The sequence below is a fragment of the Mixophyes fleayi genome, chromosome 12, assembly GCF_038048845.1.
Source record: "Mixophyes fleayi isolate aMixFle1 chromosome 12, aMixFle1.hap1, whole genome shotgun sequence".
In the NCBI taxonomy this organism is placed as follows: Eukaryota; Metazoa; Chordata; class Amphibia; order Anura; family Limnodynastidae; genus Mixophyes; species Mixophyes fleayi.
In genome coordinates this window covers 23,590,710-23,616,083 of record NC_134413.1, presented here as the reverse complement: position 1 = coordinate 23,616,083, position 25,374 = coordinate 23,590,710, and the positions used below count along the sequence as shown (strand labels likewise).

Here is a 25,374-nt window from a genome sequence, read left to right as displayed (position 1 = left end):
CTGGCACTTGTTACCAGGAATTACAAACAGAGTTTTCCAGCCTTGTAAGTTTGTTTTTATGGACATCTAAACGCAAAGTTACGATCAGATGGTCCCTTTAAAACAGGACATAAGCAGTAACTGATGGGGATGTGTACGATGTAAATGCAATAGACTATGTTAATTGGTCTAGAGATTAGGTCTTGTATTGTTTTTTTTATATATTTCTGTTTATCTCATTGTATGTATTGCTGAAAAGGGTATATTAATTGTTATGGTGATAGCTGGGAACTTCTAACTCGGTACCAAATCGATTAATGTTGGCCAGTCAAAGGAAAGCCGCTAGCTGACATTATATATAACTACACCTCACCTGTGCAAGGGTCAAATTTTGATAGCAGCCAATTAACCTACCAGTATGTTTTTGGAGTGTGGGAGGAATCCAGAGTACCTGGAGGAAACCCACACAAACACAGGGAGAACATACAAAGTCCACACAGATAAGGCCATGGTTGGGAATCAAACTCATCACCCCAGTGCTGAGAGGCAGAAGTGCTAACCACTAAGTCACCATGCCTCGTGCTCCAGTGAAATCGTGAAATGGAAATAGTAGCTAGATGGTAGAAAGATGTTACGGTCAGTTGATAAGATCCCCAGTAGGTTTGCAATGAGTATTTTAGGTACTTAGCAGCAATACAAGCCCTCCACAGGTGGTGGAATAGATCCACAACACAACTGAAATGCAGGTCTCAATATCTGCAGTCAATATTCAGATCTTTACTCCGTCACTGGCCCTCCGGAATGCAATGTTGTTTGATGGGCAGCACGGTGGTGTAGTGGTTAGCACTTCTGTCTTACAGCACTGGGGTCATGAGTTCAATTCCAAATCATGGCCTTATCTGTGAGGCGTTTGTATGTTCTCCCCATGTTTGCGTGGGTTTCCTCCGGGTGCTCCGGTTTCCTCCCACACTCCAAAAACATACTGTTAGGTTAATTGGCTGCTAACAAATTGACCCTAGTCTGTGTATCTGTCTGTCTGTGTATGTTAGGGAATTTAGACTGTAAGCCCCAATGGGGCAGGGACTGATGTGAGTGAGTTCTCTGTACAGCGCTGCAGAATCAGTGGCCCTATATAAATAAATGGTGATGATGATGATGATGTCTGTTGAAACATTCAACAATTAGCCAACTGTATCACTTGCTATAGATTTAACATAGCCGCAGGGTATTATATTATTATATATATATATATATATATATATTATTTGCATTCATATAAAGGCTGCAGTTTCCTGCTACTGAGAACAGCAGTTCAGATAATCATCATCATCATGATATTTATATAGCACCACTAATTCCGCAGCGCTGTACAGAGAACTCACTCACATCAGTCCCTGCCCCTTTGGAGCTTACAGTCTAAATTCCCTAACATACACACACACAGACAGAGAGAGAGAGACATAGATAATCTGTTTACTAGCGCCTGAATATTTGTGTCCGATTCTTACACGGTTAGCCGACTAAACCAGGTGGCGGTAAATATTCCATTTCTGTCTAATGCAGCCATGGTGATACCTTCTATTGACATAGAGAAGTGTAGTCTATGGAAGCAATCCTTAACCGATGTTGACAGGTTTTTTTAAACTTCCCTCATTGTATATTAAAGTTTTAGTTAGTTTTGACAGTATCACATTCACATTGCTTTTGATCACCATAATGTGCATCCCACAGGTAAACTCAGTGGTTGGGACAGCTTTGGAATCAGAGACATGCCTAAGAGAGGAAGAGGCTGAGAGGCTATTCTCTCCCTAAATCTGTTTCAATATACAGTTACCCCCTTAATGGGGTAAACGGCATAACCAGCAGCCACCCCTTGACCAGCCTGTGGTATTTGTATTATAGGGAAGATAAATCCAACTAGCAAATTGGACTCCACACACAAGCAGGAAGACGATAGTTGGATCACCCATTAGACTCAGTAGACTCCCACCTAGGCCCCAGTGAGCACTGAAGGACTTAAATTATCCTAACCTATTTTTATGTTGTTGCTTTTTATTACAAACCAAGTTGACAAGGGGGCCCAAACCAGTATGTTGTCTAGGCCCCCATGGGATCTTAATCCGGCTCTGAGCAAGATCTAATTTCAGATTCTTCTGGAATATTATAATCCCACAGGTAGGACGTCTGCTGTTATTCTATCATAAAAGGGCTTTCCAATAAGTGCAATCCCCAAAATAATTGAGATGGTCACATATCCCCTTTACACAGACAACGTCATTTCTGAGAGGCAATTTCTCTTTAAATTTCAATTTAACTATCAACCACAAATAAACAAGAGAATCATCCTCTGGTATAACTAGAACCATGCCTGAGAACGTATAATATAGATGTCTTGGAGTCGTACTGTCGACATCCCAGACAATGAGGATGTTTTTATAAAAGGATGCAGAGAGCTTCTTCCTCTTCAATATAAACCACATTTGATTAATATATGTTACTGGAGCGGGGAGTGAGGGACGTGAGTGGGATGTAATTGTACATCTGGCTGCTATCAATATTGGAGATAGGCATCTTCCCTCCTATATATCAGAGGCCCGATGCATAGGAAGTACATTATTAAAAATAGATTAAATTAAGGGTAGGACTTCTTTCCAGAAAAAACTGACTTGCAACCCAATTTCTACTCTATGCTGATGCATATATTCCAAGTCAAATGGTTTATTTACTGAAACAATAAAAATAATACATCTACTGTAACATGTGGCAACCAATCAGTTCTTTACTTTCATTAATTTAACCTTGACTAGATTGGTTAATGCTAGCATGTGCTTATTTGCTATGGGTTGCTGCATATTTGTAATAATGCAACATTTTATTACATAAGGGGAAGTGTCTGGCACCCATGGTACATAGCTGTCAGCTGCAAAGTCTACACGGTAGATATCATCATCATCATCTATTTATATAGCGCCACTAATACTGCAGCGCTGTAAAGAGAACTCACTCACATCAGTCCCTGCCCCATTGGAGCTTAAAACAGCTACATGGTCTGCTAGACAGTCATCATCAGTGTGTATATTTGCACCAGCTCTCCAGCACCCGCAAGATATAACCCTCCTGAAAGGCGTATATCCATATGTGTCAACGTCTAATCGAGTCCCTGCCCTCCAGCCCCTGTATACGCACGTACCTCAAAATTTCTCTTGTGCTGATGAAAAATGGAAAAGTTCCCAGCTCCCAGTTCATTGCCAGGATGATTTACAAAAGGTGTCATTTTGTTTCCCCCTGAAGTTAAGATTTTGCCAGTTGCTTTCTGTAGTAATGTGTTTGTGCCATCTTGTTTTTTACCAATCTGAATGGACAGATGGAAGCGAACATTGATACAAGCTGGCAGCCCTGGCACGCTTCACATAATTAGTGCGACGCTCACGCTTTTCAGGGTGAGAGCACAATGACTCTATAAAAAGCCTACAGGTCATGCCAACAGTTCTGGCAATTGTATATTTGTGATCACGAGCCTCCCTTCCAAAATGTTCAAATTCAACACCTGCTGATCTTTAAAAGATATCAGCAGCTCTAGCCAATGTCACCGCTATGTGCCGCCATTCTCATGTTAGGTGAGATCAGAGCTGAGGTCAGTTTTTGCCTTCAATTTCTAAATTTGCTGCCCATTGCAGATTGGTTAAGAGGCATGATACCTTGACTCCCATTGCTCTGTTCCTGTTAAGAATCCAGATAGAATTTACAAACATGCACATTTGCATTTTAATCCACCTGCCGTGGTCTGACATTGTCTGCCACTGACGCCCCATCTCGTATTCGCCGTCATGTTTGCAGAATTAATCCCGGTTTTAGTGCTGCGCAGCCTGCTAGCTCATATTGTAAAGTGCTGAGTGTCAGTGTCAGCACTATATAACACAGAAGACACCGGGACAGCTTGCCCCACTTATCTCTACCCAGGCTTGCAGACATAATACTGTTTACATTATTAACAAAAATAACAATACGGTTTAAAATGCGACTTTGGAAGCTGAAAATATGCTGAGATATTTTCTTTTAGCTGATCCTCCTTATTTTAAAGAGATAATCTGTAAAGCTCGCAAGTACAAAATAATTGATGAGCTTAAGATCTTATTTTTTTCAAGCTATAACATATATCTTTAAACGCGAGAATAAACTTTTTTGTTTGTTGGTTGAAAAGATGTAATCTGCAAAGTAATCCACTGTAATAGCTCTGCCAAGTATTCTTTTGTTACCCATACTTCAGGGCAAATGCTCCAACCTTCCGTATTGTGAGGTGACAGGCACTAGCAGGGCGAGCGGTAGCTTATACAATAAACGCACATTATTTAGACAGTTCTATTATGCTTCCCACAATGATGAACATCTAAAGACAAATGGTGTACATCATTACAATGATTTGCACTTTCCAGGAAAACCCTCAACTGCTTCTAGCTGACGTATGGAAGGCTCTTTACGGTGTTCATCAATCAAGAGATGCCTAATTGTTGTAATATAAACATGGAATTTGACAGCAGGAAAGAACCAGACTTATCCATCTAGTCTGTCTCTTCTAATGCCTGTTTCATGGTTTTCTGTAGGCGGCCTTTTTTTCCATTTCGTACCTCACACAACAAAAAGGGCTAGCCGAAAATAATATTGCCGTGTAAGATTCTTTGCATTGGGAACCAATTTGTCCATCCATGTTTCAGCTAGGTCCGGCCGAACTGTCTGATCCCATCCAGGTGGAAGAGAACGGTCAAGGGCCAACTGGATTTTCCAGCTCAACCGAAAATTATTTGATTGCTTTTGCTTGGATCTGTGTTTGCGCTGATCTTTTTTGAGACTACGTGTGCGTGGATATCGGACCCATTCGCCTATATTTTTTCAACCCGGGTCTCACCGACACCTATTCAAAAGTTTAAAAAAAAAAAACATCACAAGAGGAGCCAATCAGAGCGCCTCTTGTGATGTTGCTATGGAGACTCGGGCAGACGGTCTACCCGGGTATTTGTCAGGGTCGGAGGATCAATATCCTGGGTTCATATACCTGGGATATAGCCGGGGTGGCAATCTGAACAGTGGCGCACGCAGGGGGGGTTTCTGAGTCTCTAGAAACCCCCCCTGCGCTAACTAAGTGGCCACTTTCCTATACAGCAGCCGCGGCGCTGTCAAAGAAGCGTCCGCGGCGGTGCTGTATTATATACAGCACCGCCGCAGACGCTTCTTAGACAGCGCCGTGGCTGCTGTATAGGACAGCGCTGGCGAAACGGAGCTGCAGCAGCTCTCTCTTGGTTTTTTTTTGGGGGGGGGGTTTGGGTCGGCGGGGGGAAACCCCCCCCCCCCCGACAATCCTCCGTGCGCCGCTGCTGAAAGTGGTATTAGACACAGATATCAACATTTTAAAGTGTGAAATGGCTAAAACTAATTAAACAGGTTACCGGTGGTGGAACTGTAGGGGGTCATGCCCAGCAGTGTCTACCTAGGGGGTGGACAGATAGCTAGCTGGCTCACACATGCGCACATCTATGGAGACTGGCCTGGCTAAGTGATGAACCAACCTTTACCACTCTGGGACTATCACTGGGGGCACCTGAGTATCGCTTAGCTGGCGCTGCCCAGCAATATTTTAGTTAAACTGCAGCGATAATGGATTTTTTTTATCACCATAATAAGTAGAGATAAAAATATCAGCCTTATCGCTGGAGAAAGGGGCCTATTGAAAAATAGGTCCCATACTGTCACTGTCCTATAGAGTTCATCCCCATCACAGATGCACATTAGCATTATTTTGTTCCCTAAATAAAATCTATCTGTAGAACACAGCAAGTCGTTTTAAGACACGCGCCTCATTATTCGGACAGCCAGGGGTTACTTGTTATATTGTATGACTAATTCTATGACAATAAATGAAAGAGGGCCTCTCATTCTGGGGACGCGTGTCATTGCTTGCTGGCTCTCCATTGAACCTCTGTGCTGATCAGCAGCAGTAAGTAAATCCTTTGTCCAGAGTGTTATTGTTTGGCAGTGAAACGTACAATACCCTCATTTACAGCAGCCCCAACAGCAATACACTGCATGCAATTATATTCACTGCGTGTAACTATATGAACAGACATTAGAAATCTTTTAACACAGTATAAAATTACACTTATTGGAAAGTGCAAAAGCATTTACTGCTGACATCTTCTTCTGATTTATAAAACGCTAAAAGGTTTGCTTAGGGATGGAACACAGCAAATGGGGATTTGCTTCTGTTTTACTAGTTACAGAGTCGCAGATATTCATTTAGAAGTCAAAATTGTTATCAAGTAAGTGGCAGCATTAATGGATAACAGGGCATCACTCAATATGGGGCAAACAACTTCCAGGATTACAGCTATATTTTGAACTAAACTTTGTCATCTCTGTGTCCTGGAGGATCCGATACACCACGAGAAAGACCAGGGAATGATTGGAAGAGAGCAGTGACCGTCCAATCATTGCAAGCTTTATATCTGATCCTTCAGCACTAATAGATGATTACAGATGCAACCCATCAGAGATCATCATCATCATTTATTTATATAGCGCCACTGATTCCGCAGTGCTGTACAGAGAACTCATTCACATCAGTCCCTGCCCCATTGGAGCTTACAGTCTAAATTCCCTAACACACACACACAGACAGACAGAGAGAGACAGACTAGGGTCAATTTTTCAATTTTGATAGCAGCCAATTAACCTACTAGTATATTTTTGGAATGTGGGAGGAAACCAGAGCACCTGGTGGAAACCCACGCAAACACAGGGAGAACATTCAAACTCCACACAGATAAGACCATGGTCGGGAATTGAACTCATGACCCCATCGCTGTGAGGCAGAAGTGCTAACCACTTAGCCACCGTGCTGCCCAACAATCGTAAGTACCAAGACCACCGATTGTTGAAAATAATCAAACTTTATGTTAACAATCTAAGTTAGTTTAAAAGTAAAACAAAAATTGTCAAATATTATTGAACTAATAAAAATGCTTATTCTTAGAATAAAACAGGTTTAATTTTCTTAATCTGATAGCACTCACTGAAGTTTTTATAGGATCTGTTTTCCTATAATTTTGCAAAGCCGTTTATTGTGGGTACATGTGAGTATAAGCTTGCAGGACTTCCATATGGAAAATATAGTTGTTGCTTTAACCCCGGGGTTTAATTTACAAGTTAACATTGAGTATGGCTGTTGTTATTGTCATAATGGAGGGCAGGGCCACCATCAGGGGGGTACAGGCGGTACAGGTGTAACGGGCCCAGACAGATTATGGGACCCCTCCATCTGTCTGTGCCCCCTAGTCTGACCGCTGTGACTCTGCATCCCTCCACAATGCTGTGGCTCTCAGACACTGATAGGCTGGGAGCGTGCGGCTTGTTGCAGTGACATCATCACTGTGCGGCATGCACCCAGTCTATCAGTGTCTGGGAGCCACTGTATTGCGTCAAGTACAAGGTAAGCTAATTGGAGGCATTTACTGTGATGAGGGAGGAGGGGATGTACTGTTATGAGGAAGGGGGCATTTACTGTGATGAAGGAGGAGGGGATGTACTGTGATGAGGGAGGGGGCATTTATTGTGATAAGGGAAGGGGCATTTACTGTGCAGAGGGAGGGGGCATTTACTGTGATGAGGGATGGGATGGGATGTACTGTGATGAGGGAGGAGGGCATTTACTGTGATGAGGGATGGGATGGGATGTACTGTCATGAGGGAGGAGGGCATTTACTGTGATGAGGGATGGGATGGGATGTACTGTGATGAGGGAGGGGGCATTTATTGTGATGAGGGAAGGGGCATTTACTGTGCAGAGGGAGGGGGCATTTATTGTGATGAGGGATGGGATGGGATGTACTGTGATGAGGGAGGAGGGCATTTACTGTGATGAGGGATGGGATGGGATGTACTGTGCAGAGGGAGGGGGCATTTATTGTGATGAGGGATGGGATGGGATGTACTGTGATGAGGGAGGAGGGCATTTACTGTGATGAGGGATGGGATGGGATGTACTGTGATGAGGGAGGAGGGCATTTACTGTGATGAGGGGGGTTTGTACTGTGCTGAGGAGGAGGGGATGTCCTGTTATGAGGGAGGGGGCATTTACTGTGATGAGGGGGGTATGTACTGTGATGAGGGAGGAGGGGATATACTGTGATGACGAAAGGGGCATTTACTGTTATGAGGGAGGAGTGGATATACTGTGATGAGGGAGGAGGGGATGAACTGTGATGAGGGCGGGGGCATTTACTGTGATGAGGGGGGTTTGTGCTGTGATGAGGGAGGAGGGGATATACTGTGATGAGGGAGGGGGGCATTTACTGTGATGAGGGAGGGTATGTACTGTGATGAGGGAGGGGGGAATTTACTGTGATGAGGGAGGAGGTGATATACTGTGATGCAGGAGGAGGGGATGTACTGTGATGAGGGAGGGGGGATGTACTGTGATGAGGGAGGCGGGAATTTACTTTATTGAGGGAGGGTATGTACTGTGATAAAGGAGGAGGGGATGTACTGTGATGAGGGAGGAGGGGCATTTACTTTATTGAGGAAGGGTATGTACTGTGATAAGGGAGGAGGAGATGTACTGTGATGAGGAAGGGGGGCATTTACTTTATTGAATGAGGGGATGTACTGTGATAAGGGAGGAGGGGATGTACTGTGATGCGGGAAGGGGCACTTACAGTTCTATCTCTTCCACAGTTTCCTGGTGTTTGGTAGGATCAAGAATAGTTAAGTCTCCATGATCCCAGGGAGCATCCTGAGCTCCATCCAATCAGAGATATTCCACAATGTGACTCGACCAGGTAATTGGATGTAGCCTGGCATAATGGAGAGAGCAGATTCCTTTGTTATGCAGGAACAAGTAATCAATTAATAGTATGAGTCATGAGGAGCAGTCACACATATATTATATATTATATTCCCTGATGTCTGAGTTCAGAAGTCTCTAAACATCAAGTAATCAATGGTCTTTAATTTGAGATCTTAAGGCTTAAGGAGTCATTGAGCAAAACTTGAGTCTTAGGCAATATAGATTTATCAAGAAAACGGTTCAGCTGTGCGTTGAAGATCCACAAGGATGAAGTCCAGGCTTATCCTCATGGAAACATTCTGCTTGTTAAGTGCGAGGGGGATAAAAATACTTACAAAATGGACTTGTCTTTGATGTCATATTAAAATAATCTACCACATTGTTTGTCTTTTAAAACTTTGTCAAGAGGGTAGATTTATACATTAGTATAACTATGCCATTAGTCTTTGTGTTGACCGAAGCTTGGTATGTCTGTGGGTAATGTCAGAAAGGGTTGCCATTGACATGATGCCAGCATGGTGTTGGCTATAATCAGAGTGGGTTATCCACCAATTAGCAGGTTATCAAGGCCTTCAGCTGAAGAATCCAGTTGACCCAGACAAGCCCTGGTCTTGTCTCTTTGATCTTCTGAGACATGTAAGTAGAGCTATATATCAATACAATCACTAGTAGTAGAATACTGGGGTTTAATGTGAGCTTCTGATTTATGCCGTCAGTGCCAAGCTAAGCCTGTGTCCTGCCCTTTTAGAGAATATACCCCCATATGTTTTACACCAACCATAGCGCCTACAGACGACTGTGCTTCCACACCAACCATAGCGCCTACAGACGACTGTGCTTCCCAGAACATTGTGAAGCAGCTAAGATAGCGCCAACTGGTTTTTTTTATTTTAATAATTTTTTTTGGTTCACAGGTCCCACTTTTCCCACTTATAAGCTTGTGGCGAAGGAAGATTAACATGGGGGTCTCCATTTTACAACATTATTAAGTCCTAGCTGTTTATTTTATTGTGTATTCTTTTCCTTTAGCCTTGAATGGTAATGGCAAGTGAAAGTATCACCAATTGTACTCTACAATGTTGTGGGTGAGTCCCAGCAATAATGCTATTTTGTATGTTTTTGTATGTTACTTTCCAGAGCTTCATGACATCATCAATACTGTACAACCAAAGCATCCATCAGCAGGTTCAACATCAAAGGGCTGCCAGTCCCTGACCTTTTATTTCTTATACTTAAAATAGTCCCTCAATTTTAAATTGAAGGTTTAAATATGATCCCATTTAATTGCTTATACAAATAATCGCTCTCAGCATATTTACATTATACAGACTTTAAACTAATAATAATAATGGTAATTACTATCAGCTCATGGCGATTGGTTCCCATTAGTCCAAGTATATTTCATAATCAAGAATGATAAATATATATGTGTTTGTGTGTGTGTGTATATATATATATATATATATATATATATATATATGTTATGACGTCTCCCATGTCAGGACAGACAGCTCAGGAGTGTAGTTAGCTGCCAGGAAAACAGATTAAACACAAATGTATTTACAGGATATTTCCCTGCACCCCGCTGCTCATGAGGAAAGGATTAAACTACTTGCAAATTTAATATATTGCTTTAATTAGCCAGATAAACAAATTTGCATAATCTATTCTAGATAACAACCTCCTCCCTACAGTGTTTGGACCACACATGTAATGAGATGTAAATTTCAAGCAATTAGCGGCAGGAAATACTCCTTGCCGGTAATGGTGCTTCCATATTCGACCATGACCTTGAGAAAGTCCTGTCTTAACTGAGGATCAACTAAAAGTTTCTAGACCAGAGGAGGAAAACTCTATGCAAGCAGAGATGTGAGAGCTCCCAGTCTAGATCTAGACAGAGACAAACGGGACTGCGCTGCATTTAGTCATGGATGGCTATTGATCGAGGCAGGCCTCTTATGTATGAAATCTGACACTGCCCAGGTCAACAACAAGAGAGTCAAGCAGACATAATGAGAAAGAGTAGCATGATATTAATGCCGCAGGCTTTGAAGTAGATGGACGCAGCTTAAATCTTATAATCAGTCGCTGACCTTTGGCAGGTAACCCATTATAAAAATTAGTCTGGGGAACAGGCAGCTGGAATATATACATTGGTAGAGGATCCCTGGGAATATAGATATTTGTGGCCTGTATTTATAATGAGAATAACCTGAATGCGTCCCTTTGTTCTTAGGCAAACTTGAAGTCAAGTGCACCTTGATCAAGCTAATGAGCTAAGGGAGTGTGAAATGATTGCATCTATCTTAGTTGGGTTTAGCTGTAGAGGGGGTTTTCAAACCCAAGCCGAGTAGTAAGGAGTGTAATGTACAGGCAGAGGGAGAGCTAACACCTCCTTTACACGATCATATAGAAATATTTGTGCTAGTATGGACCACAGAGAAAAAGACAATTGTTGTCAGTTTAATCATCATCATCATCAATTTATATAGCGCCACTTATTCTGCAGAGCTGTACAGAGAACTCATTCACATCAGTCCCTGCCCCATTGGAGCTTACAGTCTAAATTTCCTAATATAGACATACACTCACACACAGACAGACAGACAGACAGGGAGAGACTAGGGTCAGTTTTGATAGCAGCCAACTAACCTACCAGTATGTTTTTGGAGTGTGGGAGAAACCGGAGCACCCGGAGGAAACCCACGCAAACACAGGGAGAAGATACTAACTCCACACAGATAAGGCCATGGTCGTGAATCAAACTCATGACCCCAGTGCTGTGAGGCAGATGTGCTAACCACTAAGCCACCAATAATTATTATTTAATAATTATTATTATTACATACATTACTAGGCTTGGCACATCTAATTTAATGTATGGCAGGAAGGAAGAAAACTCACATTTCCTACATTGATTCTGGGGCAGAAAATGGAAATACCAGGTTACCAATAAGCCTTCACCTTCATACTACTTTAACATATTGCTCTGTACATACCATCCTGCAGCGTTTGCTTGATAGATTGCTTTAACTTTATGGCTTCTCTCTGCGATTGTCACCAAGACTTTAGCTATATATTTATCAAAGAAAGTTCCATAGCCCTTGGATACAATACAGCGCAGCTCTGCTCATGGAAACAAATGTATTCAAAGAGCAGCTTTGCGTGGTCTCCATGGGCATTCAAAATAAATAAAACCTCTAGGTATTATAAAGCCATTGGTGAGAATAGGGAAGGAAGCCACAAAAATAAAGCAATGAATTTAGCAAACGCTTAACACTGCCAATTCAACAAGAAATGATCATTATATTTTATTATATTACGACACAGCTCTATATTGCCCAATGTCATCAGACCTGTGCAGGACTTTATACCTCCACACTCGGTAGCAATACAAAATAGGCTCAGTAGAAATATAGAACATTAAACCCCTTGACAACCGATTCTCACCGTAGGTTAACTATGTGGTTACAATATTATGGATCAGTCCTGACTGTTTGTAAAATCTAATCCAAAGAATGACTTTTTGTAAAGAACAGGATGAGGAAAATTGTGATCTATTCAGGGACATTTTCCTTCAATAATAAATAACTCATCCAGAGACACAAACCATTATCACCCTGCTGTCCCCATGCTAGAGAATAATAATCTGTCACACAATCTAATTAAATACCAGAGATAGGATAGAATATGCATGATCTTGTCACCTTACTGGTATAATATATTAAGGTCTGTTTTTAGCTTAAACTGATAGAAGGATTATGTGGAGGCAAGTTCTGCTCACACTTCAATGAATGCATTCACGGCTTGAGACCAAAACTAATTCAATTTGATCTAGCCTGAAAATTGGGAACTTCCTGAAATGAGAACCTTGGGTTCATGTTGCTGACGGACCTGCAAATGGTTTTCACATTTGTGTTCGTTCTGCGCCAAGTTTATCTCTTTACAGAAACACACACAATTTAATGAACGGAATAAACCATTGAGCCCTTCCCTAAAGAGTAGAGGTTTTAGGAGGAGAATTGTTTGTTATTTTTTCATTTTTCTTTTCAACCCTTTACTTTCAATTGTAAAGTCATGATTTGGGGTTAGTAAGATCCCTGAAATCAGAATTGCTGTGAAATATAACTGCAGTCCCATGACAAATTTATGATATGTTAGAAGACACATGGGGGTAGATTTACTAAAACATCTAAAAATGAAAGTGGAGGTGTTGTCCATAACAACCAATCAGATTATTGCTATCATTTTCTATAATGCACTACATAAATGACAGCTAAAAGCACATTGGTTGCTATGGGCAACAACTCCACTTCTGTTTTATACGTTTTAGTAAATCTACCCCCATGGTGTTCTATTTTCCTTCGTTTTCTTCACGCTGCTATTAATGATTTACAGTTTGCTAATTGTCATGTGACTACATGGTAACCAAAGTCCTATGACATAGTGCATACCTGTGATTTGCTCTGGGGGCACGGGCACTGGAATTGTGTCATTAGGCCCCGCCCCCTCTGTAATATAGCACAATTTTTGGCCTATTGTAGCAGGGGGCGGGGCCAGGATAATGCAATTCTCTGTGAATCGCGTCACTAAGGCCCACCCCCGCTCAGGTCACTAAGGAAGTGACAGGATTCGGGAAGTTGCCCTTCTATCCCAGGAATCCGGGAGAACTCCCAGACATTTGGGAGTCTCCCAGACATTCCGGGTAAGTAGGCAGCTATGACATAATGTAAAAGGCTTCATTTAGAATAAGAAGCAAAGCAAAACAAAAGGTTTGTTGTAGATTTTCGCTGCACAGAGTGGGTGTGGGAGTTGTGCACTCTGCCACGGAAATCTTCAGCAACTAACTCCAAGTACAGCCATTAAAACACCTGAAACCTCCGCCAGGTAGGAATCACCTCACAGGTCCTCTCACCCACACACACAGACGATCCAGCACCTCACTCTCCCCCAACAAAACACAGATTTTCTCATGGACAAACCATGTTGCAATGCAAGGGGTGCAAATGCATTTATTTATGTTTTTGCAGGCAGGGAACATTCCGGCTGTACTAGCATGTAGAACACAAGTCCTGGACAGCTTTATTTTTACACTGCAATTTAGAGCTGAGGTAGAACACACCCTACCCAACATTTGCCCCACCCCCTGCAGTACAACATGGTTTTGACAAAGTGCAAATTTGTTTCTTTATTTTGCATTGCTCCTAATGCGAAATGAAGCCTATAATGTTGCGTAGCATTGTCATCATAATCATCAGCTATTTATATAGCGCCACTAATTCCGCAGCACTGTACAGAGAACAGTACAGTGCTTTGAGCCAGTAGTGCTAACCACTGAGCACGTGGGCAGCATGGTGATGCTGCCCACGGCTTTGGAGTGCTCCTCTTCCTAGCATGATAGTACCTACTCAACCCATCTTTTGCCACTGTGTACATGGAAGGAGGGGTGTAACTCAGAGATCAGGTGATCTGCTCCTTGGGAACGAGCTTGAGCGCATGTTAAAGTACTAAGTAGAGCAGAGTAGAGACTTCTTATGAGCCATGCATGAGCAGTGGGAGCATATGCTGGACTGCACATGCTCCGAAGAGAGTCCACTTTGCTATTTTGGAAGGCTAGAGCAGCATTGCTGGGCCCCTAACGAAAGTTTGCTATGGGGCTCAGCAATGCATTGTTCCACCTCTGGGCTTAACCAGTAGTCATGAACGCAGCCTATCAACTACCTAGGAAGCCGTGACATCACTGGAACACAATTAACAATTGGATTGCTTTCTGATATTCCAATCAGCCCAAAAAATAGCTGTATATGCACAACAATGCAAGCAGTCAACTCATATTCTTCATGTGGATTCAACAAATAAACTCTGTTTTGTAAATACATTTCAGAGGGGTTAACTGAGTATAAACAACTGTGTTGTGAGATATGGAGGGACTGAGAACTGTGTTTGTAGAACAATTCAGTTTCACATAAAAGCAGAGAAATAGCAGGGGAATAGGATGAGATGAGAAGGGTGGATATCATTTCAAAGATCTTGGAAAGTGATAGTCTTTGCTGCTTGTAATGACATTCTGCAGTCTTGGTGCTGAGGGATGATGTCTCATCTACTCTAACCAGTTCCAGAAGATGCTGACTCGCTAATAATGGGAGAATGATTTACAAGCTGTATTTTTGGCTAGCAGGCCATACGTGCATAGCTTATTCCACACATAGCCTGGAATCTGTAGGGTTCTATTGCTGAATATCTGAATTATGAATAAATGACAGTTGCCATTATGTTTGCCCTGCTGAAGTATAAATAAAATGTCATATCCTAATAAGACAGGGGGGTTATATACTAACATGGCAGCCAATAATGCATTTGCTCTCATTGTCTAACCTTCACTAGATCAATCAAAGCTAATTGCTGATTGGCTGTTGTGGTGGTTACTGCACATTTAACAAATAGCCCCCTAATAAACCCTATGGGCCAAATAATGTGAAATTGTAAACAAATAGCATTTTAATTAAGTTTCCTTTTGACTGTTTCTGTATAATGTGCTTTTAATTCCTAACCAGTCAAAATTTATGATTTGCAAAGCACAGATTTCCACACTAGAAGTGAAAACCCCATGTTGTTTACACAATAAAAGTGTTACGTCACTGTGGAAAAAGTAAAAAAAAAACAAATTCAAAACAGATGTGGGAAATACTTAAGTTTTACATGAAAATGAGGGTCCTACAAGATCAGAAAAATTCAATCTAATAATTTTTAGAAAATGTACATCTTGGTGGAGGAAACCTTTTAGAGCAAATCTACCATTAAATTGTCATAATCCTGTTCATCTTTAAATAGCAGAGGGGGAATTATACATGAGGAGGACGTAACACCCTTTAAAAATATGTCACATCTCTTCCCACCTTTATTTTGGGAGAAATCCAGCTACAATATCTTAGCATAACACTAAAAATTATCCTGGAGCCGGCGTCCATCTTGTTTTCTCTTTCTCTGAGGTAATCTGAGCAATGGTTTAATCATGAACTCTGCTGCTTTTGTGAGAGTTTAGGCTGATATTTGTCATAAACAATATCATCTATCTTGGCAACTTTTTTTCATATTTTTTTCTTCTGTTTCCACAAGGATCAGAAATGAAGATAGTCTGTTGATGAATTAAGCTGGGTACATACTACAGTGTTTTCAGGCGAATATTGGGTCAATCGAGCGAGAAACGACCGTTCAGCCGATATCGCATAAGTGTGTACAGTTAAACAATGAATGATAATTGTTCCAAAGAACCCATCATCGTTTCATTTGATGGTTCAGCAGAACTAAAAATCTCGTTCCAATCTTGTTCTAATCCTGTTGTGTGTACGAACTCACAATTAGGATCTTTATAGATTTTACAGAGTAATGATCTTTTCAGGTGAGTTATGACAGATAAAGAGCACAGATCTGAGGGTAAATCTTTTAAAACATGTCTAGTGTGTACGTATGAATCGCCATGCTTTTCCAGTCGTTGGTACAATCGTAGCTAACACATTGGTCAGACAATTCTGCAGTGTGTACCCAGCTTAAGGGTCTAGGTCCGCTCTGCTCTAACAGATGAGGCACCGCAGGATACGTCCAGTACATATGTGAAATATCAAGCCACAAAAGAACGCACAGAAAAAAAAGCCTATTCAATTGATATTCAATAATATAGTCATTAATGACAAAACATTAAAAAATTTAAAAAAACGCTTCTTCCCCAAAAAATACATCTATTAGAATGTTATTAAAATAATTCTTTAATGTTGTTCCTGATTGCAAACACATATTCTAGAATGCATACACATCCGTCATCACTAGTAATGCGGTCTCTGGCATATGGCTTGTTTCTGGGCATGCGAAGACCGATCTTACGCACAATACAGCAGGTATCGGCATGTACGTGCCTTAATGAATCATTGTCTTGGTAAGCAAATCTACCGCTCCACTCCAACACAAAATAATCTTAGTGTAGCACCTTTTGACCAATGAACAAATGTCATAGTCACAGCCCATTTTGGAGAATATGAGCACAAGGAAGGGATGTGAAGCATTTATTTTATCACTTTTAACTGCCTGGTGTTGAAACAGTGATAGGGTTAAGTCATCTCATACCTATATATAACAGGGATAGTCTTGCATTCCTAATTTTACAGATGTCAGTGTAGCTCATCATGACCACATAACTAAGCTCTCTCCTGTTTTCTTCTTCTTAAATTCTTATATCAGAACGCACTCATTTGCCAGAATCTGCTGAATAACAGTTAGCAAATAAGTTGTACATGTACAATATTGAGTAGCTGCCTTTTATCTGACAGGAAAGGGATACTTGTTTCCTTGTTTTGACGTAGCTGGAATAATAATTAGGTATATGAGGTACATGACAGAAAAACAACTAATTTATACTGACTCCACCTACTTCATCACTAACTCCACTTGTTTTATCACTAACTCCACCTGTTTTATCACTGACTCCACCTACTTTATCACTGACTCCACCTGCCTTATTACTGACTCCACCTGCATTATTACTGACTCCACCTGCTTTATTACTGACTCTACCTACTTTATCACTGACTCCACCTGCTTTATCACTGACCCCACCTTTTTCTGTCAGTGTGCTGGCTAAAATCTAGTCATGCCCAGGTGTGCCAGTTGTATGTATAAACATTTCATTATTTCTTATTTTATGTTGCTAATATCATAATAATATTAATAGTCATAGGACCAACAAATAAACATTCATGTTGTGCCACACAGTAGTGCCCCCAGTTTAAATTATGCCACATAGTAGCACCCTCAATTAATATTTTGACACAGTAGTGGCCCCAATAAATATTATGCCACATAGTTATTCCCCCAATTCATATAATGCCACACAGTTGTGCCCCCAATTCATATCATGCCACATAAATGTGTCACAATTCCTATCATGCCACCTTTGGTGTCGGCACACACGTGTTCCTTTCCACAACGAAACCTGGGAGCTGCTTCACTAGATCAGCCCTAAGATGGCCAAAGAGAAGATGCTGTGCATGCGCAGCAGCTCCGTTTCGTGCATCTTCAGCTGCTTTGGGGAGGCAACTGTGGAGCTCCAGTGTGCCAAATAAAAGTGGTCTGCGTGCCACGTCTAGCACTCGTGCCGGTGGATGCCAACACCAGACCTAAATAATCGCTGTTTATCTGGTGGCCCCTTAAGGTTTTTTTCTTTGCAACCCTCTGTAAGATTCTTAGACTGAATAGCATCATGCTTGGAAATGTTTTATTTATTTATATTTATTTCTATCATTTATTTCTATAGTACCCCCATATTACACAGCGATGTATGGAGAATATTTAATCGTCAGTCCCTGTCCCATCATCATCATCATCAGTTATTTATATAGCGCCACTAATTACGTAGCGCTGTACAGAGAATTCATTCACATCAGCCCCTGCCCCATTGGAGCTTACAGTCTAAATACTCTACCACAAGTACACGCGCCCACTAGGGCCCATGTTGTTACCAGCCAATTAACTAACAGTATGTGTTTGCACTGTGTGAGGAATCTGAAGCACCCGGAGGAAATCCAAGCAAACACGAAGAACACATACAAGCTCCACAGAGAGAAAGCCAGGGAAGGGTTGGCAAATTTTGGCCTGGGGGGGGCAAGACTCAGCTCAGCAGCCGATTAGGAACATTTTAATGGAAGAAAAATGCAGGTGGCCCAGTGACTCAGCCCAAAGTAGCCCACTATGGGACAGGTCCAGGGGGCAAATGCCCCCATTGCCCCCAGCCCAGCCTGCCTCTGGAATGAGCCCTGGTTGGAATCAAAACCATGGCCCCAACGCTGCGAGGTAACAAATTTGTCACGCGTCATAAAAATGTTTGGAGAACTTTACTGTAGTTTAGCCTCCCTAAAAAACTACTATAACTGACATATAGTTTGTTTTTCACTAAAAGCTACTAATTCACAAACTTATATGGTAAAGTGTTCATACCATGACCAACTGAGATACTTGACATCAATAATGGATTTACATTTGCTATACAGATCATTGCAAGAACAAAATGTATTAGCCATTTTTTGATTTACTGATACGGTCTGACATGCACAGGAAAAAAATCATCCCTGCTCTTCTCAACTTTACCTCAAATTTCTGCTCATCTGATATTTGTCAGTGTTATTAATCGCGCCTTATATAAAATAGATTTTATGTTAGTTTTAGAGGTTCCTGATCTAATTGAATCTCTCAGTCTGAGTCTTGTGTAGAGGCACCATATGTGCGTTTGTCAATACTAAATATGTGAGTTTGTCAATACTATTAAACCTGTGAAGGTAATATGCAAATTAAAATGAAAAAGGGAGCATTGGACTGGACAGCAAAGTGCCCACTGAGAAACCATAGGCCAGCAACTGAGTACAATGATTATAGTTTATGAAGAAAATGTTCTATACAGTTAATACCCATTACCCCGTAATGCAAAGATGATCTTTATATGAAAGTATTAGCTAAGGCATTTTACTCAGAAATTTATTAGCACTGTTACCAAGTCTCATGCAGAAAGGTTTTTTTACACAACAAATATAGGCAAAACAAACTAAAATGGCTGCCCCAGATGTTTACTCCTTAGCAATAAAAAATAATAATAATATATGAAAATAAACGTTATACCATCCTGTTGCTGATAGAGTGGCCACTTATTGTTGATCTTGGAATATGGTATTAATTACCACTGTGAATTAGCCTTTCACCTTGCAGACCAGAGATTAACTGCTTTCTTATGAGCCAGTGGACCTCTTTCCTGCAAGTAATTTGTGGCATTCACAGTATCACAGCACTATCTGGATGCAGAGCTGCTCTGTGGGGTAAGATCATGCCCAGGGGAATCCAACTTGTAGCTCAGGGCGTAAATAAATAAATAAGGAGTCGGATGCTCAGGAATTTCTTACACAAACCTTATTTTCTTGATGCACTTCGGTGTTTTTGACGCAGGAAATTGGTATAATCAGAATGGAAGACCCTGAAGGAAGATACTGGAGGTATAAGGGTTGACACGTGGAAGTGTGGCCTCCGAAATTTACAAAATTCGGTCATTTTAAACACGTTTTTGTCCTACTTGTAAAAAGTTATACCTGGCTTTAGATAAAGATATATTTTCCCTTTACTTTAATCAATGGGGTAGATTTATCAAACCTAAAAAGGAAAAGTGAGGTGTTGCCCATAGCAACCAATCACATTCTAGCTATCAGAATACACTAGATAAAGGAAAGCTAGAATCTGATTGGTTGCTCTAGGCAACACCTCCACTTTCCCTTTTAGGGGGATTTGATCAATCTACCCTTATGACCGTATTTTAAACAGTAGAACTGTTCTGTGGACTGAGCCTATCACAAGCTGCCTCCAGTCTCAGTGATGTCTTTAGTCCTGAGTGACTTGATTGGCTTATGAAATTGGCTTAGCCAACTAAATTGCGTGTAGGTGACAGCCGCACTTTAATGAGCCATTAATATTGTTTTCTTGGTCAAGATAAAATTAAATATCGGAAGTTGAACACTGAAAACCTTGCCTCCCATGGCAAAATCTAAAAATATTTGCAGAATTAATGATTGGGCGCCAATTTATTAATAGCCATCAATAAGAATTGTTTTTTTTATCTGCACAGTGGTAGCCTTTGATAGATATGGAGAAGTCCTATCTCTGTGTTTTCGCCAAATATAGATCTTTTCTCTACTTAATAAAAAGACGCCTTGGTATTAAAAGCAAAACACACTTGATTTACCCTCGTATCCCTCTTATCTGTGTATTTTGATTAATATCCTGTTCTTCCACAGTGACCATGGCTTCTAGGCTGACAATGTAATGGAATAATTTTCCAGCCCACAGATGCTCTCTTATGTATGTGGTATGTTATATATATATATATATATATATATATATATATATATATATGTATATATCTCACCAGCTATTTATATAGCGCCACTAATTCCGCAGCACTGTACAGAGAACTCACATCAGCCCCTGCCCCAATAGAGTTTACAGTCTAAATTCCCTACCCACAGGTACGCAGACAGACTAGGGTCAATTTGATAGCAGATAATTAACCTACTAGCATGTTTTTGGATTGTGGGAGGAAACCGGAGCACTCGGAGGAAACACACACAAACACGGGGAGACCATACAAATTCCACACAGTTAAGGCCATGGTCGGGAATCAAACTCATGACCCCAGTGCTGTGAGGCAGAAGTGCTAACCACTAAGCCACCGTGTTTTATATAATACCACACAGCATGTATAGCAACTTGCAAAGCTACAAGAAAAAATACAATCTGTGAATAACAAGTATATCAGAAAAAAACAGGATGCAATGCCCCAAACACCATACAATCTGCAGTACGCGTTTACAACACCTAAATAGCGATTACACTGTGTAGTGTCTATGCACTGTATAATGTAATCAGTAATTGAGTATATTTCTCTTTTAAGTGAATTCTATGGGCCTGAATCACTAAGAAGAGTAAAGCATAACAAAGGAGTAACTTTGCACCTGGGCAAAACCATGTTGCATTGGAGGGAGAGGTAAATCTAAAATGTGGGGACAGACTTATAGTTGGGATAGGGCATGTCCTAGATCAACTTTAAATTTCAGTGAAAATATAATGCTATCTAGTATTTGTGTGCTACATGACAAAGCAGACAGTATTTTCTACATGTGCAAAATAATAAACTAATTTGCACCCCTTGCAGTGTAACATGATTTGTCCAGCATCAAACTTCCTCCTTTTTTTTGCCTTGACTCTCCTTAAAGACTCAGGACCTATGTGTGTTAAACATTTACTTAATTAAGTACCATCCTGATTTTACTGATATCCCCAATTGCAGCTCTCTGTTTGACATTCATTTCCTATCAACTATTTTTGTTTCACATCTAAAATAGGAACAAAGGATCATCCGTTTACATTACAAGCAGTGTAAACGTACAAGATGTAGATGAAAGGGACTGAGCAGCATCTGTCAGATACGTTTATTTGTAAAAGGCACTGCCCATTACAGTAAGCAACACAGTGGCCATGTCACTGAGCCAGGCTGACTTGAAGCTAAATATTTGCCATTTGGTGCATCCCACAAAGATTCCCTGTGAGAGCAAATGGATCTGATGGAGAGCAGAGGAACTTCAAAAATGTGATACCAGGGGGATCAAAACAAAAAGGGTCAGTGCAACCCAAACAATTCTGCCTCCGAGTTGTTTAGTCTATTTCTATAATCTGGTTGTAGGGGGAAAGGAATTACCACTTCTAACGCACAGAAAGAGGCTCTATACAGGGCCACACTGAGGCTAAAAACAGCCCTGCCATACAACGTATCCAAGCCTGGGCTTCCATATCCAGTGCACATGCGCGAGTCCACAGATTCAAATAAAAAAACAATAATTGATTTTAAAAAAAAAAGAGAGTAAAGAAAATAGAAAAAAAACAACAATACCCTATTTAAAAAATAAATGGAAAAAATGCTTTATTTTAATAATTCTGGCTAATCAGAGGAAAGCAGCAGTACTTGTACCGCTGCTGTCCTTGTTAAATAGGCTTGGGGAGCCTCGTCGGACAGACCCGATGAAAGAAATCGCTAATGAAAGCTATCTTCCAGAAGGAGGGTCTTACAGATAGGAAGATTTAGGGCTTTCCCTATCTGATAAATAGACCCCATAGTCTGACAAGTATATGTATAATCAAATACAGATAAGAATTGACCTCCTTGATACGAAACATAAGTTGGACTAACATAAATAAAAGCAAAATATAAAACATAAAACAGGTCATTAATATTTGATTTCCAAAGGGTGCAATGGGATTAACACTAGGAAAGGAAAGGATATGTGGAGGTGTTGCCCATAGCAACCAATCAGGTTCTAGCTATCATGTATCCACTATATTCTAAAGAATGATAGCTATGGCAGCATAGCTATCATTCATTTTCCAAGAGAAGTGGTGTAGATAGAGAACATCAGAGGACCTAGGACTGAGCCTTGTGATACTCAAACTGATAAAGGAAGCAGAGCAGAGGTGGATCTAAAGAAATTAACACTGAAAGAGCGATTAGATAGGTAGAATGAGAACCAGGATAGGACAGTGCCTTCAAGACCTAGGGATTGTAGCGTTTGTATGAGGAGAGAGTGGTCAACAGAGTCAAATGCAGCAGAGAGATCCATGAGAATTAGAAGAGAGTAATGGCCTTTAGTTTTAGCAGTGATCAAATCATTAACAACCTTAGTCAATGCAGTCTCTGCGGAATGTTGAAAGCGAAAGCCTGAATGAAAAGGATCCAATAGGTTGTTTGGTGAAAGGAAGCTTGAGAGGCGAGTGTAGGCAAGTCTCTAGAAGCTTGGAGGGGCACGGGAGCTGAGAGATGGGACGGTAATTTGAGAGAGAGTTTGGGTAGAATTTTGCTTTTTTCAGATTAGGAGTAATCTCTGCATGATTGTATGATGGGAAGATACCTATAGAGACATATAGATTACAGATTTTAATTAGAGGTGGAATGAGCGCAGGGGACAGGCATCTACCTATTTGTGAGGGTATAGGATTAACAGGAGGTATAGTAGGAAGATAAGATGAGTGTAGATACTTCATTTTCATTTGTGAGATCAAATGAAAAGAGGGGGTCAGAGGGTGCTGGGAAGGAATTGAGCTGATTGCTAGTGTAGAAAGATGTAACAAAACAAGTTTGATAACACCTTAATATAGCATGTACTTTTTAAAGCCCTTGCTTTTGTTCCCCAGCTCAGAGTACAGAGTACAATTGCAGTGTCTAATGTGGATAAGGGGACATTGTAGCTCATTGTAAATATGTATATTGTTTATTGTATATTGTTGATATTGCAGTGAAACTGTTATTCATTGTCCTTAAAGTGAAGCCAGGTACGTTCTGGGCAAGGATGAGATTCCAGGATACAGGTGAGGGGGCTGTAGCTACATTCATTCTCCCCCTCCTTTCTCTACAGGAAACATGGAACAGCTGGAGACCCTGTGACATCACAAAGTAGTGTAAGGGGTTTATTTTAGGAGGGGCTGACTGCTACCCTATCTTTGGAAGTCTGGGAAGGACAATTAGTATCCATTGTTCTCCATAGGACTAGTCCAGACATTTTGTCTGCGACCCAGTAGGGGGCTTCTGTCCACTCCCCCCTCCAACCCCCTGATCCAGCACCCACCAATGTATAAAGAGGGAGAGAGCCAGGGGTTTGCCCAGGGAGGGGAAAAGACCGTGGAAATTTGACCCTAGATATAAGGAGCAACTCCAGGGGGGGAGATAATGTTCAATCAGGGAATTGTTGGCTGGAAGCTGCAGGGTGGCTGGTTTTTGAGTTGCCGTTCTCTAGCAGTGCAATACATTGGCAGATCCATGGGTCGTCATGTGAGGACAGCCAGGTGACTGTAACTCCTTAAGCTAGTGGTTTAAGAGAAAGATAATGTGGTGAACCTACCTTGCATGTATTTACTGTGTGTTTATAATATTCTAGTGTTGTTTTTATTATAATAAATTATTAAAGTAATTTCATCGTCTTCCAATAAATATTGTCTATGCAATTTGTGTGGTTCCAAAGCACAAGCATTCACTGGTAAAGATTACACTAATTCCCTGTGTATGTTAGGTAATTTAGACTGTAAGCTCCAATGGGGCAGGGACTGATGTGACTGACTTCTCTGTACAGCGCTGCGGAATCAGTGGCGCTATATAAATAAATGGTGATGATGATGATGATGATAGCAGCAATAGTCGCTCAGCCATTTAGAAGAGGTTTTTCATGCTAGCTGTGATTGGCTGAGCAGTGAAGGCAAGTCCCAGTCAATTCAGTTCATAGTAAAGATTACACTAATTCCCTGAAGAGGCCCAACTGTAACGGACTGACTCCTTCCTGCACTTAGCTGCAGTGCTGCATTTTCACCACCAGTGACCGCTAAGGGGACCATATGCCCTAGAAGCAACTGAGCTGTTAAACCTGATGACTAACACCTTGCAATCGGACTTTGCTGGATCATAGCAGTTCTTGGTTTGCTATTCTTGGTTTCAAGTTCCTGTTTTCCAGCACCCTGTTATTTAGTAAAACTCATCTTGTTATACCTGGCTTTTGACTTCGGCTAATTCTGACCACGCTCATGAATTTCTGGAACCCTGACCTTAGCAAGTATTAAGGACTGTTTATTTCTGAACTTTGGGTTACTGGCTGGTTACTTGAAGATTGTACATTGATCTCTGGATTCTGTACCATGACCATTCTGTATCTCAGGAATCCTGAGCATGGCAAATGTAAAGAACTATTTATATACGCTCATACTGGGCTTTCTATTACCCGCCTTGCCTGGCCCTTCAGCCATTGAGATCCTTACCTTTCTTGCTGTAATCAATTTATAGATTATTTTAGTGAGCGGCGCGTAAACCTCAAAAATCGCTAATGCGGTGCAGCAGCAGGTAGATTTTAAGGTGTTACTCCTGGAGATGGTATACAGAAACAGATAAATAGATAAAACTGCGCTCACACCCCACTTGATGTTCTAAATGAAATCTTGATCGG

At 41.1% G+C, this 25,374-nt stretch overlaps 1 protein-coding gene across 1 annotated transcript in view; it reads right to left on the bottom strand.

Annotated features, from left to right (window-relative positions):
• The window catches only part of KIAA0586 (KIAA0586 ortholog), a 170,600-nt gene that overhangs the window by 38,733 nt on the left and 106,493 nt on the right, over positions 1–25,374 (bottom strand). The window contains exon 31 of the mRNA XM_075192980.1: positions 8,685–8,822. Within this exon, the coding sequence (XP_075049081.1) occupies positions 8,734–8,822 (89 nt within the window). The 3' untranslated portion in view covers positions 8,685–8,733. The remainder of the gene's footprint in view (positions 1–8,684; positions 8,823–25,374) is intronic.